The sequence below is a fragment of the Anopheles stephensi genome, chromosome 3 (assembly GCF_013141755.1).
Source record: "Anopheles stephensi strain Indian chromosome 3, UCI_ANSTEP_V1.0, whole genome shotgun sequence".
In the NCBI taxonomy this organism is placed as follows: Eukaryota; Metazoa; Arthropoda; class Insecta; order Diptera; family Culicidae; genus Anopheles; species Anopheles stephensi.
Window position 1 is genome coordinate 85,500,975 of NC_050203.1, and position 17,280 is coordinate 85,518,254.

At 44.9% G+C, this 17,280-nt stretch overlaps 4 protein-coding genes across 6 annotated transcripts in view; 2 read left to right on the top strand and 2 right to left on the bottom strand.

Annotated features, from left to right (window-relative positions):
* Positions 1-1,939, top strand: LOC118513896 (tudor domain-containing protein 1-like). The gene is made up of 4 exons (XM_036060213.1): positions 1-150; positions 243-445; positions 523-1,581; positions 1,657-1,939. Exons 2-4 carry the CDS (start codon positions 269-271, stop codon positions 1,750-1,752), a joined length of 1,332 nt encoding a protein of 443 aa, XP_035916106.1. The 5' UTR covers positions 1-150; positions 243-268; the 3' UTR covers positions 1,753-1,939.
* LOC118513895 (putative uncharacterized protein DDB_G0286901) lies at positions 1,916-6,112 on the bottom strand. The gene is made up of 2 exons (XM_036060212.1): positions 4,151-6,112; positions 1,916-4,073 (listed from the first exon to the last, which is right to left on the bottom strand). Exons 1-2 carry the CDS (start codon positions 4,322-4,324, stop codon positions 2,886-2,888), a joined length of 1,362 nt encoding a protein of 453 aa, XP_035916105.1. The 5' UTR covers positions 4,325-6,112; the 3' UTR covers positions 1,916-2,885.
* On the top strand, positions 4,891-11,988 carry LOC118513904. The gene is given in 7 exon segments (XM_036060230.1): positions 4,891-5,121; positions 5,194-5,446; positions 5,448-6,241; positions 6,313-6,423; positions 6,491-6,540; positions 6,609-6,876; positions 11,324-11,988. Coding segments are annotated over 6 exon segments (1,665 nt in total). The 5' UTR covers positions 4,891-4,923; the 3' UTR covers positions 6,868-6,876; positions 11,324-11,988.
* LOC118513903 (sarcoplasmic calcium-binding protein 1) overlaps positions 7,994-17,280 on the bottom strand; it is a 20,174-nt gene continuing 10,887 nt past the window's right edge. For all 3 annotated transcript variants that reach the window (XM_036060226.1, XM_036060227.1, XM_036060228.1), the window contains exons 5-6: positions 11,376-11,528; positions 7,994-11,223 (exon numbers count right to left, since the gene is read on the bottom strand). In XM_036060226.1, the coding sequence (XP_035916119.1) occupies positions 11,101-11,223; positions 11,376-11,528 (276 nt within the window). In that variant the 3' untranslated portion in view covers positions 7,994-11,100. The remainder of the gene's footprint in view (positions 11,224-11,375; positions 11,529-17,280) is intronic.

The following is a 17,280-nucleotide window of genomic DNA, read 5'->3' on the forward strand; positions in this document are numbered from 1 at the left end:
AGCGAGCGAAACTTCAACCGAACAGCTGTCATCCGGCATGTTTGCATATGTAAACAAACATTCCATGGAGAACGGAGGCCGGAAATCGCGTTTTTACAACGAAGCCCCGGTTTTTAGTTAACTTCTCCTTTTGTCGCTCATTTTCTTCAGGTAACGTATCTAAACCATCTTTAGCACACATTAAAAGCGAAGCTAGTGTAGTTGGAAATGTGACAAGTCAAACGGTATTTGCCTGTACACAGTCATACTTTTCAACACAACGTAAACAATGGACGAGCTGAAAACTATTATTCGAGCGCTAGCCATATCGAATGCTGCCAATGGCATAACGGTTGCACAATTGAATAAGGACTTCAAGAACCTCGAAGGGTACGCAATTCCATACACCAAATATGGATTTCAATCACTCGATGGAATGCTGAGGACAATGACCGATGCAATTCAGGTGCGTACACAACTCCACCACCACTACCGATGTGCAGGTCGGATTAAGTGTTGTTTTATTTCTACTCTCGATTGTAGGTCACAGGATATGGACCAACGGCTGTGATGCAACCGCTCAGTAACGCAAAATCTCAACATGTTCGGGAAATGGTAAAAAAGAACAAACCGGACAGGAAGAAGCCATCAGCGAAATATTACCACCACGCTTCTCAAGCGAATCATAGAAACTATTTTTACCATGATCAATATTCATCGCATCTTACAAGCGACGAATACGACAGTAACGGGTTCGATGACGAAATACCGTACTCGGAGACGTTTGTTACCATGAATGGAACGAACGACAAAGAAGAAAAGCAGCAACAGTACTACAATCGCCACGGCGATGAACACCAGAATACTAACGGTGGTGTGTACAATAGTCCTACCAGCTTTAACGATACTCACGAGGAACGTCACAAGAAACGAGAAGAAATACTTGCAAAGCTCCAGAAACAGATATCTGCACGGGCCGCCAATAACGTGACCGTCCCCGACAGCACCAAACCTACAAAAGAGCCAATGAACGAAAGCTTTAATTCATCGAAGAGTGAATTCATGGTGCCTGTAGATGCAATGACTCGCAAGGAAAAGATCGTAGATGCACTACCCGGAAAACTGCTACCGGGAACCACCGTCAAAGTGGTGGTCACGTCGGTTCGCGATCCGAAGCGAATATATGTACATTTGCTGGAACACACGGACAAGCTAACGCGGCTAGCGCCACATATTGACAATATCTACAGCACGAAGGCTACCGGGTACGAGTGGCTCATACCGGACGAGCTGGTTCGGGTCGGCATGTACTGTGCTGCAAAGTACCATAATCGATGGTACCGGGCACAGGTGATGGGTCCGGTAAACTTCCAGCGCGTACTATTATCGTACATCGATTACGGCTACTTGAGATATGTGCCGTTGGCGGAGGTGCGATTTTTAATGAAAGAGTTATCTGCCATACCATGCCAGTCGGTTCGTGTTGCGCTTAAGCACGTGACTTCCGCTGCGGAAACGTGGAGCCAGGAATGCTGTGAACAGCTTGCCAATATGGTGCATAGGAAAGTGTTCGACATGAGTGTGGTTAACGTTGATGGGGTGGTAAATATCTGCTTGCAATTCGGAATGAACCGGTACATAACTTTACTCACTTTCTCCTGTTTCTCTTTACTGCAGGCGAACGTTTTGGAAGTAATTCTGATCGATCCCGACGGAGGCAGCCTGAACGAACAGCTTGCAGCGCGTTGCGACATCGCATGGTCGGCAGATTAGTTAAGTTGAACGTATTTTTTAAAGAGATTTTATTGAGACACCTATACATGGGATGAAATTTATCAAAAAAGTGTCGTTAAGCCATTGTTTTTTTTTATACCGACAAATACACCCCTCAAGGTGAGACATGCTGTGAATTGTGAATTGTTACAAAAGGAGCAAATAAACTGGAAAATCTCATGTTTTATTCTGTTCTTTTTTCGATTTGGATCATGTCTCACCTGGCATGGCCAGGCTGTCACTCTTTTCCCAGGAATCTAGGTGCAAGACATCATTCTTCCATTCTTCTGATGGTCCTCCCCGCCATATCCTTCCGGTACTTCCTGATTATTCAAAGGTCGCAACGCTATCGTCAATCATTTTCATGATCTTCAATGAACTTCTTTGATAGGTAGGACAACTACCATTACAAGGACGCAGTTGGATATTTAACGATGATACCATTTAATTTATTTCGTATGAAAGAAGGTGGATAATGCCAAAACTATATCTTTGCTATAAACGCTCAGTTTTCGATCTTTGCAGCATGATCAAGCAACAGAAAGTTCACCTCGCTAAAAGTATTCCCGGATAGTCTTATGTGTTGTACTTCATTCAAGGACCGTCAATTCCAACCAGTTCACCGTCGCTTAACTTTACATTTAATTGCATTTCAAATGTGCAAGCAGACGGTAAATGCTACCGAGCACAGAGGATCTTTCGCGCAATATTCCAAAAGAAAACCTAAAACGTTAGATAGGTTTCCATAGAAACGGGGCCCCCAAACTATTCTAGCAAGGAATCTTATGCCAGGTAGAAAACAAAAAGGAAGAAAAATTTCGATCCAGGAGTCTGCTTTTTGAAAAAAGATATTTGCAGTTTGTGTGTGTGTGTGTGTGTGTCTAGGATATTGCTGCAGTAAAACAATGGCATTGATTAAAAGTAAGTGCATTCGATCATTTAGCTGATAAAACTGAGAACAAATTAAGCGTTCGAATGCCATATGAAAAGGGCATTACATTGAATATTCTAGCATGCTAGGAAATAAAGAAGCTGACAATACAGAGATTCGTTTGTATCCTTAACATTCAGATTAAGAACTTCACCGTTGTTCGCTCGCTAAGCTCAGTTCGAATCTCATTCGATAACTTCGTTTATCCAAAACGCGTTGTGTTCTGATACATTGATGAGTAGTAGTATGGGAGGTACTGTCCATAGGAGTTCCACCAGTTGCCCATTGTATAACAATTCTGACCGTTAACTCCGTTCGAGCTATTATACCCATAATTTGTGGCATAATTCATAGCATATCCGCCATATTGATTTTGATATCCTGGCGCCCCAGCACGATCATAACCATTGTTTCCATAGTTGGAGTTTATGGGATAATTTCCGTTCCAGTAATTGTGACCATGGTTAGCGTAGTTATTCGTATTCCCAGCACCAGTGTTGTAATTACATCCAGCGGAATTGTTGTTCCATCCAGCAGAGTTGTTGTTCCATCCACCAGGATTGTTGTTCCATCCACCGGGATTGTTGTACCATCCACCAGGATTGTTGTTGCCTCTAGCGGAATTATTGCTCCACCCACCATAATTATAGTTCCATCCAGCAGAATTGTTGTTCCATCCACCAGGATTGGTGTTGCATCTGGCGGAATTGTTGTTCCACCCACCATAATTGTTATTCCATCCAGCAGAATTGTTGTTCCTTCCACGAGGATTGTTGTTGCCTCTAGCGGAATTATTGCTCCACCCACCGTAATTGTTATTCCATCCAGCAGAATTGTTGTTCCATCCACCGGAATTGTTACCTTGTCCCGAGAACTGAGCAGACGGTGGACGTTGCTTAGCGCTTTGGTTATCTTTTGCCGCTGCCGTTGTTCTCTTCCGATCATCCGCTGATTGTCCATTCGAATTCTCATTATCCTTCAGCATATCGTACAACCATTGCAAAAATTGTTCGAAATGATAGTCGGGCTTATAGTTGCCAGGCAATGGCAATGATGATGAAGATGCTGCCGTTGGCACAGCACCATTACATCGGCTACTGTGTCCGTACGACGCCGAGTATTTTTCGTTGTGCCTTGTGGTATACTTTTGTATCTCATTACAGGGTTTGCTGCTGCTGCTTTTTGGCCTTTGTGGGACAGACTCGTGAACGAATGTTGGTTTGCTGCTGCTGCTGCTGCGGCTGCTACTTTTTGGTCTTTGCGGCAAAGGATCGCGAACGAACGTGGGTTTCTTCTTGCTTTTCTTGCTCTTTTCGACCATCGCAAGGATATGCTCGTTTTTGTCGGTGGTTATCGGATGAATGGTACTTTGCTGGTCCGTTCCCTTAAGCTACAAAAGATGGCCAGAACAAAGGCAGGATGTAACGAAACGATCTAGTGGCTTTTACGTACATGTTGTACACCTACCCGCACGACATCGGTCAGCGTTTGCAGCAAGGAAGCGAGCGATTTAAATCCAAGCCGCTGGTACGGAATGCTGTACCCTTCGAGACACTTGAAGTCGCGTTCCAGCTGCTGCAGGGTCAATCCGCCGGCGCTCGATATGGCCAGCGAACGAATGATGGGTTTTAGCTCGTCCATGGTAACGCGCTCGACGTATTAGACCTTTCGATTGGAATATTACCAGCTTTCGCACCAAGATCCGCGCCGCAGATATCACTCCGCAAAACAGATTTCACCAGACGGAGCAGCGCAATACGTGCAGCGAAAATACGTTGGAAACCGTTACTGGTCTACTCTACATTAGTAGTAGTGACGCAAAAGTGACAGATTGTGTGGGACACTGCACACTGGGCTAAACTAGATTTCAGTAGCGTCTGGCGGTGGAAATGTTGTTCGTTCTTAAACGTTTATTACACATTGTTACAATGGGTTATTTTGCAGGTCATATCACTTTAATTTTCAGCAAATTCTCAATATCTTACCTAGTTAGACAATGTTTCCTTCTTCTAGTAAAAATGTGAAAAAAGTATTGCAACAAATTGTAACAATTGCAAATGAAGGCACGCAGTGTGTACAGTGTCCATTTGCTTCGGTCACTCAGTGGTGGCGGTTCACACTGATTCTGGTGAAATTGTACAGGCCACACCGAACACAAAAGGACCTACCATCTTCGGTACCGTAAGACACAAACAGGCACGAGATAGTTCGGTGGTGGACGAAACTGCGGCAAACTCAAGATGTCCGGGTCTTTTGACGAACTGGCAAAGCTGAAGCCAATAATCCGAAGCTTGGTGATGTCGCACCGAAACCAGTCCATAACGGTAAAGGAGCTGGAACGAGATTTTAGGGAAATGGAAGGTTTCCCCATCCCCTATAAACAGTTGGGCTTCACGAACCTTTTCAACCTCCTAAATTCCATGCCGGATATTGTGCAGGTAGTGTGATGGATATTGCTTGTTTCCGGGCTACTACTATTACTCACTATGAAACGTTCTATTTTATTTAAGGTTACTATAAGAAATGGGTATCCAGTAGTCACTTACGTTACTGCACCGGCCGTTGAGCACGTAGCACATTTGGTACAGCGAAACAAAAGAGGACGTGCCTCGCGTGGACGATTAGGCTCTTCGCCCAAAAGATACAATCCGCGAGCTATGGTGTCTAGAACTGAATCCGTTACGGCAGCACATCATTACGAAATGGAGCAAGGATCAATCACCGGTGAGCTACGCACAGCAGATACGCGAAACGATGCCCGTAATGAGCAATGCAAATGAGGAATGCGTGGAAAACCCCTTTTCCACAGATAATCGGCCAGCTGTAGTGGAAGTTATCCGTTCTACAGAGAATGAGACAGCTGCTGTGGAAAGGAACAGTTCTGCAGGCAATCAGTCGTCAACTGGCAAGGAAGAAATCTACGACAGTTTGGATGAAAGCTGTGAACATGTGGGAACCATGATGGGTAGGGTCCCGTCCACCGACGAGTGGGACATGGTCAACATGATGGGCCTGTCACCCGATGTTATGCAGCTGGGGCATACCATCCCAAAGACAGACGTTTCTTACTACTTTGACGAGTCGGAGGAAATACATGTACGCATCCAGCACATATTCAACCCGAACCGTATCTGGCTGCGTAGCGTCGCGCAGGACGCGATAATGATGCAGCTGTCGAGGGAGTTGCACGAATGCTACGATAGGATGTACAGTGGCGAATGGTGCTTGGAGCCGAGCCATGTACAGCATGGCATGTACTGTGCCGCACAGATCGATCGTATCTGGTACCGGGCCCGAATCGTGGGACCTCTGATAGGGACAAACGTGAAGCTATTCTTCATCGACACCGGTCTGGTGGAGAACGTGAATTATAAGTCAGTAAAGTTCCTGTTCAAAACGTTCGGCAGTGTGCCGACGCAAGCCATCCGTGCCTCGTTGGCATGTCTCGTCCCAGCAGGCAACGCGTGGACCAGGGCGGAGTCGGATACCTTGGCCTCGCTAGTAGCTTCTTACGGGGAAAAATGTATGGTAGCCTACACGATGACTATGAACCAAAAGGTGAGGGAACGAAATGTTCGGTTTGAGTACGAATTTTAAAACTTGCCGCCCTCTCCTGCCTTTCTTTCCAGCTCGGTGTGCTAGACATTATACTGATCGATCGAAACACGAACAATTTGAATGAAACGTTTGCTTCCGCAGTAAATGCCCAATGGAACGGAGTATACTTTCTGACCCAAAGCGTAAGTATCCTTTGGTGGTCTAGTCACGAGCCGTTAGAAAATCTAATCTACCCCGCCAATTCTTCAGCGCGATGTGTATCGCAGAAAGCCACCAAGCTTCAACGAAAAGCGTCCAAGGTGAGCGTCCGCCAGAAACAGTAGTTGTCAACAGCGCTACTAACATTGCTTTGCATGTATCATTGAAGCTTTTTCTGCCTTGAGGAGGGACACTTTCCAACGCTGGACGAGTTGCGTCGCTCTCAAATGCGACATTTTGACTTCGAAGAGTACTACACGCGTATACCACACTTTGAGCAGAACGGTGTGGTCGAGTGCATTTCACGTGAAACCAATGCAGCCATGGTTAAGCTGTACGGTATCGTGAGTGTCAAGGACGAGCAGGAAATGGAAATGGACCTGACTTCACGGAACGGAACAGGCCGGAAGGTAAAGTTCGCCGTCTAAACGTTTAAGGTGAGTACTAAATGGTCGGAAAGAATGCATTACTAGGTTGCATATTTGAGAAAGTCCTTGTACCCATGTATAGTTATTACTTTATACTTAGCTTCTTGGCTATTGAAAAACTTCGTCTTTCTTGGCCTATAGACATGTTAAGGTCATGCATGCCATTTCTGACTTACTAGACCTTATTGATACTGCATAGTTGGATAGTCAGTCCTCACTATGGGGGAATGGCCCAGATGGGATTTGAACCACGGTCCTACCTAGTGTGAAGCCTCATGGGCTATTAGAGATCATAAATTGGAAATCGTGGGACGTTTGCAGTAGAAAAAGAGGTAAGATTCTTTGGAGTGTTTCCAAAGGCTTTAACCATATTCCATTGGCTATAATCGATTCGGGGTTTAAAAAAAGCTTCTCTCTTCCGGAGAAAAGCTAGAACACCGAGCAGCGAGTGCATCTCGTCTCGTACGATCATATGATGCATCAGACGCCTACACCTTGTGACCCTTGGCACTACAACCTTGAAAGGTCTCAAGTCTCAAGTCAAGTCTTTCTGTGACTTGATTTTACGGGGAGGCGGTCTCGTTGGGATTTAAACTCCGGTGCTGCCGTGTGAAGACCGGCGCCGCTGTCGGTACCGGATCGTTCAAAAGGATTTCAGAATGCTTCCTACCCGACGTTTCAGGGTTTGTCTGTTACATTCGTTGTTAATGTGTAGTATGGTGTCTTTTCGCTGAATGTTTCCATTGGAATATTCCTTGCCCTCCTTCTTTGAATTTTGCCTGAAACATTGTTTGCACAATTTGCACGTTGCAAGGAACGGAACCTTTAGGAACGGTTTAAAAGCTTGCGAATCCTTCCTTCAGGACGTTGCATTAGGGTACCAACGGAGGTTTCTTTCACTGCGCTCATTTTGTGTGGTAGTGATCGCTAATCAACTTGGTTCGTAATTCGATTCGTGTGCAGATAGTTCAGTATAGTAAAAGTAGTAAAAAAACACACACACACACACAAAAGGTGGCCAACAGTCTTGGATGTTGCTGTGGTGGACCAGAGTACCGTCACCGAGGGGTGGTTCTCTTTCATATTCATCCTTATAGCGGCGCAAAGACAGACTGCTGCTGTTGAGTTTTGTTTTCCGTTATCAGCTGTTTATTGACGGATTGCTGTTTCTCTGGGGGCTTTTCTTTGCATTTCCAATTGCGACTTTGCAGTTAGTTAGTTGTAAATGGTTTCTCTTTTTTTTTTGCTAGCTGAACCGTTTTTCTTCATAAACGGGCTTTAGGATTTGCGCTATCTGCCGGTTTTGGACCTGGCTCTGCTCTTGTTTTTTTTTCTTCTTTCTGTCTCTCAATGTATCTCTGAATCTATATATTTATATTCCTATATAGCTTCGATGTACACTTTTACGCTACAAAGATGTTTAAGTAAAAGCATGGTATTATTACGTTTTTGTTTGGTTGCTGTTATACGAACATTCTTCTTCCTGCTGTCGTCGACGTTGTTCTGTCTTGTATTTATGTTTTCTATCCCTTTCCTCAACGATGGTAGTGTTGAATGGTATTACAAACGAACATTATGACATAACCTCATATATTTATATATGTATAAAAAAACGATAATCTCTTGCTGGTGGTAGCGAGATTGTTGTGAGATGGTATTTGGCCATTGGTTTGGTCTTTGGTATCCCTGATGTTGCAACGGTACACACGGCCGATTACTGTTTCAGTAGTTGTCAAACTTTCAAAGAAGGAGGCGAGAAATATTTCTTAAAGACGAAAAAAACGTATCATCTATAAACACTGGTTCACTATATACCCACACCTTCTATCGGTAACGCTTAGGATTATAGTGTAATATGTTTTTTTCTTGCTGCTACAACCTAACGAGTTGGCTAGTAACTTGAACTAGAGAGTATCTATAAGAGTAGTATAGTTAAAGAACACGCTATAATTGAAGAACAAGTTTAAGTTTAACCGTTAATAAGTAATAAGCAAAACGATAAATTCGTTACAAGTGTGTAGATGTGGAGTATGTATGTGGTTTTGTTTGGGCATTTTTGTGTTTTTGTGTGTGTGTATGTGTTTCGTATTCTTTTTTTTTTGTAGCTCTTAAACTGATAAAACTGCAAACACTCTGCAAAACACTAGAAACACCATCTAACACGAGCACGATTTTAAAGAAGGTTAGTTAGCAGATTCCGCATTCAGTAAGAAGGTCAACAGTGTTAAACAGATTAGAACAAAAGTACAACGTACAGAAGCTTTTCGTATATGCGCTTTGAAGCCTTCTTCCTGTTCGCAAAACGGGGAGTGTTTTTTGTTTGTTTGTTGGGTTATAAAGTTTATGCAAAGAGAAAGTGAAGCTATGACTGGCGGGAATGTGTGTCTGTGTTTAATTCTTTTTTCTTCCGAACTACAAGCTACCGGCTCCAGAAGAAAACGTGCAGCACACAGGTAGAGAAAGGTGTGACCGTTTTTCCGGTAGCTTGCAGGTGGGGAAAAAAGGACACAAACACACACACACGCACGCCTATGCGGTAAGGAAACGCTTGGGCGCTGTACTCTATGTACACACAACCGTGATCGGTTCGTAGGAAATGGAGGAAATCTCCTATTTAAATACGAACACGATCACCCAAAAGAAAGTGAAAATAATAGCTCTCATTTCGTCGCTCGCACACCTTGGGAGCTTGGTGCTCCAAACCTCGAGGTTCCCCCACAACCTCCAGCGAGCGCGAGGTATTGATTTTAGGGGAAATTGTTGGTTAAGGAAAAAAAATGGTTGTCCTTCCTTTGGGGCATCCACACAGCTTGGAATGGAATTAGCTGGAAGCAGCTTGTGCTTCCATTTCCCCCGAACGGCTTCTAAAGATGGATGCCCCCTACTCGACTACTACCGCAGGCTGGCAAGTACCATGTTCCGCAATGACAAAGACCTGTGGCCTTTCCACCTGCCGATCGCGCAATCGTAAGGATGAGAACGAAAACGCGAAATTGGGCAGAGGGTAGAGTTTACGTTGTGTAAACTATTCCCACTGCCCTATCGTCTAAACCTCACGTGGTGAACGGCACGCAGATTGGCACCGATCGTAATCTGTCTCTGCCGCTCTGGCCGGATCGAGGACTTGCCGGTGTTGAGGGACTGCCTGTTTCGTATCTATGTATGTCTGCACTATGGTAGCTCATTTGTTAGGCGCATTCTGTTTCTGAGTGGTCTGTTAATCGTTCCAAGATGGTGGTGGTGGTGGTGGTACATCATCAAATTTGGCAAGTGTCTAGCAGAGGAGAGTCGTTTCTTTTGCTCGGAATTTAATTTCACGCTTTGCACATTTATCCTCGTGATCTTGGTTGGTAGATGAATTTGGTTTTATTATGAAAAATTCCATTTGTTCCGTTTGAGTTTCTCTTTTCCACGCCTTTTTGTTGTGTGTTTTCTAACGCGGGGGAACTTTCACTGTGTCTATATGCAGTTAGCGTCATATATAGCTGGAAGTCTCTTCACAGGCCTAACCTTCTCCAGCACGAACGACGCCGTTCGATGGCGACCGTGCGATCGGAACGCGTGCTCGGCTGTGGGGAATTGATTTTTTTGTTGTTGTTTTCACTGATCTGCTGATCTTCCATCTATGCTTAAACAAGCGCGTACAGCACAGCACGGCACGCAGCCCAATTACGGGAGAAAAAATCGGCGCGCCCGTTTGGGCTCTAAATCCCTGCTAAAATTGGTGGATGTTGTTGGTGAGATGTTTTAGTTTTCGAATCTACAGATGGGACGTAGATGGATAGAAGTTGATTTAGAACATGGCCTTCGCTTTGGGGGGGCTCGCTTTTTTTCTCTCTTTCGTAAGAAGGGCTGTCGGTGCCTCTTTCTGCTGCTGCCTGTTGGTGTTGGTTGGATGGTGTTGCGTGTGTACCTGCGCTACCAATTGCCGTTGCTATTTTGCTGTGGTTGTTATAGTTGTTCATTGCCGTTCATTCAGTAAACAGTTTGTGTGTGTTTGTTCAGGATAATGGTGCTCTCGCTTCGTGTCCCTCTGGGAGCAAACATTCCTGCGGTACAACGTCTTATAGCTTTATCTAAGCATAAATGTTTCTAATGGCGATGGTCTCTTGCCTTTTATCTCTCTCTCTCTCTCTCTACTCTACTGGGGTGGATGTGCCGAAGATGTTGCTGTTGATCTTTTTGAGCTGATGATGATGTTGCTTTGGTTTTGGTTTTGTGGTTGGAACACATTTATTCCGGAATTGGGCCGTACAGGTAGATGGCCGGGCACTTGGCGTTCTCGTTGCCGAGGAAGTGCGCGTACAGCTCCTGGTATCTCTCCAGGGTGATGCCACCGCGCTTGTTGTCCTCCTCCTGTCGATTGCGACAAATTTTAAACAAATAGTTAGTGCAAGTGTTTGGTTCGATGATTTGCTTTCCACCTCTGATATCATTGCCATTATCTCTTTTCCAGAAGATGGTTATCTTCGTCTACTAATGGAGCGATCGCGGCGCGAGATACTTACGCTGACCAGGTTGTTGTAGGAATCATCGACCAGCTTGATGTCATCGACGGCGATTCTGGTGATGCAGTTGTAACGGTACTCCTCTATGCTGACCAGACCGTCGTTGTTGATGTCCATCATCTTGTAGTGAGCCTCAATGAAGGCCTTCATCGCCTGCAAAGCAAGACAAGGAACCGGAACCGAAAAGTGCGAAAAATAAGCAAATGGCGCTCCGAGATAAGTACTTAGTTTCTATTTTTTTGAACATGTTATTAACATCTTTTTTATAGTGAGGGACGCTTTTTTACATCCGTTTTGATAGCGGAAGGAGCGGAAACAATCCCCTATTTGAGTTGAATTGTTACTGAAGAGTAACCATGTTTAATATTTTATATTTACTTCCCTTTTTTCCCTCGACGCTTTATCACAAGTAGTTTATGTTTTCAATTTGACATTCATTTATATAACTTTTTTGTCATTTATATTCTAAAACAACTTTACTGCTTCTCATTGCATTATCTGCATCATTTGGCTCATTATTGTGTGCAATTTATATGAAAGACATTTAATTTCAATACGATCTTACTGAACCATAAATAAATGGAATGACTATGGACAGAATGGATCTATTCTATATCGATTTAAAACGTGATCGTTCTCGACACTCGACAACTATCCCGAGATGGTTAATCCAGCAGAGGAGGAACCTCGCAAATGTTTAAATTAAATTGAAAACGAAAACGTTAATTTCAACCTCTCGACGACATGGATATTTTGTCTCGGGTACCCATTTCTCGCTCTCTTTTATCGATCTGCTGCGCTGCACAAAGCCAGCCTATTAATTATGTGCCCAACGGATAAAACAAAACCCTGGCTGGCTCGGTTCGGCCACGGCGCGCACCACACGATGCAGCCTAAGGCATTAACGTTTATGGTCAAACCAATTTGAGTGAGTGGTTTGCTGTGGCGTCATAGGTCTGCGGTGCCTAACCACCGATAAGCGGTCCACAAAATCACTCCGGCCCAGGCCCGCGCGGGGATTGATGAGCCACAGATATTTTTCCACCCCGTGTTGATTGCGTTGGAAAAGTGTGTGAATATTAAGTCTACACGGGCGGCGGCGACCATGGCGCGCGATAGATGAAGGGGGGCAAATTATCGAGCAAATGTCTTTTTCGTCTACATTTCGCGCACCAGAATGATGGGTATGAAATAAGTTGTCGTAATCGTTTAACCTAAACCTATGTTCAGGTGAATGCAAATGTAGTTTCCTTTGGCCTTCGCAACAGAAAAGGAAAACCAAATCGAAAGCCAGGCAACTCATAAATTATATTACTGAAAATGTCATATTAACCGGCGTGGTACGGGGAACGGGCACGACGAGAATCGAACAAACAACGCACTGCTCCACACTGTTTATGGCACGCGCCAAGCGTTCGTCATCGATATGTTGCCAATATTATGTGACCTTGTGGGTTATCAAAATGGCGCGAGGCATAAATTTGGCATGGACCAGAAAAAAGAAAATGCGAAATAAACTTAATTTGATGATAATTCGCATGGAGGCCTTTTTTGGTGAAGATTTATACTCATTGGAATATGTGCATGTGCGCGAGGCACATGTGAAATATTGTAGGCTTGTGGAATCGATAAAATTGATCCGGGCTCGAGAATGTCCATCAAACATCAATGTTCGATGCAGTTGATGAATGCCTCCCCTCTCCCTCCACGAAGTGCATTTACTTCCGAGAATAGGCACACACTTTGATTAAGTTGCTTATCTGGTTATCTGCGTTCCGATGAGGGTGATGGGAAAATTGAACCACGACTAGTTGCTACAACAGCTGCGGCCGTTAAAGTTGGTTGGTTAAAGGCTAGACACCAATGGGGCCTCGAAGTCACCCGTTTTTGGTACCTTGGAAATGTATTTTCAATTGTATAAGAACTTAACAGGTTTCGTTTCTCCATCCATCCAAGAGGTGAATAATTCGATAGCAAAGCACCAAATTCCTGAGCCACAATCATAGATGCGCGCCAAGTCAATGCTCGGTACATTAGTGACGAAAATCATTGAGGCGCTATTTAGCCGGGCAACGGCGGTAAATACGCGGAACGCGCACTCTATTATTCTGCACTCGGCACACAGCCGGAAAGTGCAAGCTGTGGCAATGTGATTTTCGGGAAGCTTAACACAACTTTCGCACAACTCCAACTTGTGCGTGACAGCAGCAGTTCCACGGAGACGGCCGTTTGAATTCCGCGGCACAGCGAGTGGAACAATAAAATGCTATGCGTTCTATATTTACTTTACATTTAATATCAGCCCGGCCCTCGCCGACAAGAGCAAAGAGTCCCGGAGGGCGCCAAGCATAATGAGCGATAGAATGTACGAAGAAGATGTGCCAGGGTTTGCTCACGCGAGATATCGAGATGCTCGATGGGGCGGTGTGTGTGTACGTTTATAAAATAAACTCCACCACATTCATGTGACTGCTGCTTGTTTGCCACCAGAACCACCATGTTCTGCTGTTCGAGCATTCGTACTCAGATTTGTCACCTTACCTATCAACACACACACACACATTCTGTGGTCTGTGTGTCGTTCTACTACCGTGCTTTTAATTGTATTTGTAACGCGAACTTACCTGCAAGGGGGAAAAAAGAAAAAAGGAGAAAATTAGTAACCAGAAAATTTATTTACGACCGAATGAACTGAAGAAGTCGTTGTCGCTGATGTTTGATAACCGTAAAAATACACCTTGGTGCGGCGAAGCGTAACTTCAAAAATTTCACCCTTGAGCCTATTTGCAAGTTTGTCCCATTTGAGGCGTAAATTGGTTTATGTTTGAAGAGGGAAATGGTTCAAGTACGCTGCTGAGAACTCCTGCGAAGCGCCGATATGCTATAGCCTGTGCCCGCATTAGCGGCAAGATGATGATGGTTGCCAACAAATTTCTCAATTCAATGCGGATGATTTCTATGCTCTAAAGCATTAAAAATACAAAACTGATCTGCTTCGAAAGCGTTCGCTAGAAATAACAAGATTCTTTGCCCATCCCAGACAGAGAGCGGAGCATATTTTCCTGTGCGCCAGGAACCACATTCCAATTGCATGCAATCGATGGCTTCCGCATTGCGTTCGTTCTCTCCGGCCAAGACAGGGAATTTTGCACTGTTTAATGTCGCCTCAGCCGTATGTACGAGGCCGGGGCAATCACGAGACATCCCTGGTGGACATCCTTGGTGCTTTTGTTTCAGGTTAGACATTATGGCTCGTAGGCGTCCGTTCAATGGTCAGCGGGCTTAGCCGACTGGCCGCGAGTGCCCGACATCATTCATTGTGCTCCTTAGAATTTATAGTCGAATGCACTTCTCGGCGGTATTCAACGGACAGAAGGCGGGCGTTTTAGGGTTCTCGAGCGAACTGCTTTTAGGGTCAAAAGAACCTCAGGATCCAATAGGGCCCAATAAATGGGTACAAACCGTTGGACAAATTAAAATTCCATTCCCGTGTTGTACTCTCGCCTGGACCGAGCGGTGCCAACAACATGCCGGGCAGCTATGTTTTCATTGCACTAAACAACAGAACTAGGTTCCACGTGCGCGCGTGTTTGTGCTGTGTGTTTGCCGCGCTGATTTATGACCCATCGTCATCGGAACGACGGTGGTCACTGTGTGTGTGTGGGGATCACTGGGCCCAACCGGGAAGCAAGTGTGTTGTTGTCTCTTGGCAGTGGTGTGGTTATTTATACGTATTGCTAGCAGAGACCCAGAAGGAGTGAGCTGGCATTGGTGGTGGGCTGGCGTGCGAAAGTAGGTCCCCGATTCGGGTGTGTAATGGTCAGGGTGAGCGATTAATTTTAGCGACCTTGCAAGAAATTAAACACATGCAACTGGGAAGTGAATTCCTTCTCGCCAAACAATCGCTCGCCAATTTCGGACCTATTCGATCTCTTAGGAAAGCCGAAGGTTGTGCAAAAATGTTGATAAACGGTAAATCGGAAAAGACTTCGGCACATCAAAAGGGAGGCGCACGATGTCCTAAGGAAAATCCATATTGTGAAATCCGTTACAAACCCCATTTGCACGCGAAGAACTCATCATCTCGGAAAGATGTTCGGGTTGTTCGTTGTGTGCGGCGTTTTCATCATTTCTGGCACCGGTACAAGACATCATAAATTTTAATTTATATACTGACGCCGCCTCGAATGTTGTGGTTGTGCCTGCCTGGTCTGACGCCTTCTCAGCCTGTCTCGGTCGCGCCCATCCTTCGTGTCCCCAGTCAGATAATAATGCTGCATGCCACTTTCGCTTTTCGGGTCCGTGTGTCTCCCCTTATTCTCTCCACCGCGAGATACCTTGAGTGATGAACTCTTAATACGGGTGACATTCTATTATGAGCAGGATGTGTGTGTATCTATCGTTTGTTGTTTAGCTTGGCGTGGCGGTAGATTGTCGCGTTTGTCGTCGTTGTGTTAAAATTTAAAAAGCCCCCCTCCAAATATTCAACTGACACAGCTCTGCGCACACCTGATGCGGAGCGAGCATATCAAACCTCTCGTTTTGTTTGGTTCATTCTCCGGGGGTCTAACATTCCGTTAAATTTTTCCGTTGTTGTTGCTGATACGGAAGAATTCACCAAACATTTCCGAGTATTCACAAGAGGGCGAGGACACACATATTTTTAGCTCACCCACCTTCATCAAGCGACGCAACTGATTTTTTGTTTGTCAGCCAAGGGAGTAGATGTAAATTTATGCTGTCTTCCCGCCGGATACGATACGACATTCGTGTCCCCCTTCGGTTGGGGAAAAATGAATCGTTTACATTTTGATCGTTAATTAGTCAAAGCGAGGCGAAACAAACGTTGACAAACCGCGGCCGGGAGTTGCAGTGGGGAATGTAACATATGCTCCGTTCCAGCCACAACAGATCGCAAATATGATTGATTGGGCAGCTTATGGGGCTCGCTAGCTCGTTTACGCGGTTGACCTAACGTAAACACGCCATGCTCTCCAAAAGAAACAAACGTTAGCGTTAGATGATCGGTAATATTGCGATGAAGTGAAGAGTTGTGATGACCCATTTTTCAACTCTCAAGATCAAGAAACAGGTCTTTTCTATTTTGCTTTAGCGCAGAGACTCAAAAACAATTAAAACACCAAATCCAACACCAAAGACCATGCGTCTCCATCTGGTGCTTCCCGCTCGTTCTTTGTTCCCGGAGAACAAACACGAAAATCCGTTTGAAAAAATGACACTCAGTCGACCGGCTTCGTGCACACGGCCAAAGTGGATTATACAAACAGTTTAATAAAATATCAAATTTTACGGTTACCGTTCGACCGCCGACCATACTGGCTGCCGCGCCAGGTTGTGCCCGGTTGTTCGCGTGACGAACGGTTATGGTGGTTCGATGAGTCTGACACGGGTAAACAATCCGATCGAAATGTGAAACCAAGTAACCGCTTCGATGCTGGTTTTTTTTTGTTGATTTAGGTTCACGGGGGCTAAGAAGATTCGGACAGTAAAGACCCGACCGAACCAAAGGAATAGGTATTTTCCAGTTTCGAGAATCGTAAATAATGTCACTTCCGTTCGAATCGAGTCATTACACTGACGTGGTCCAAAAATTATAGCAGCCCCAGCTCAAGCTTAATGTGGTCGGAGAAAATGATGTGTCCATCAGAACCGCCATTTAATAAGCCGGGACGGAATTTGCAGCATTTGCATAAAACAACAAACCGCGTTATCGATACAGCATTAATCTCCATCTGTACGGGGAACATTGTACGGTGGGACACATCATCTCACCTTCTCGCCTGCCTGCGTGCCTGCCTGTGCCTGTCTACCTGTCCATCAAAGCAGCCAAATGCCACACGTTGATTTACAACATGTTCTTGCAAGTGGATAGCCAAAGCTAGAG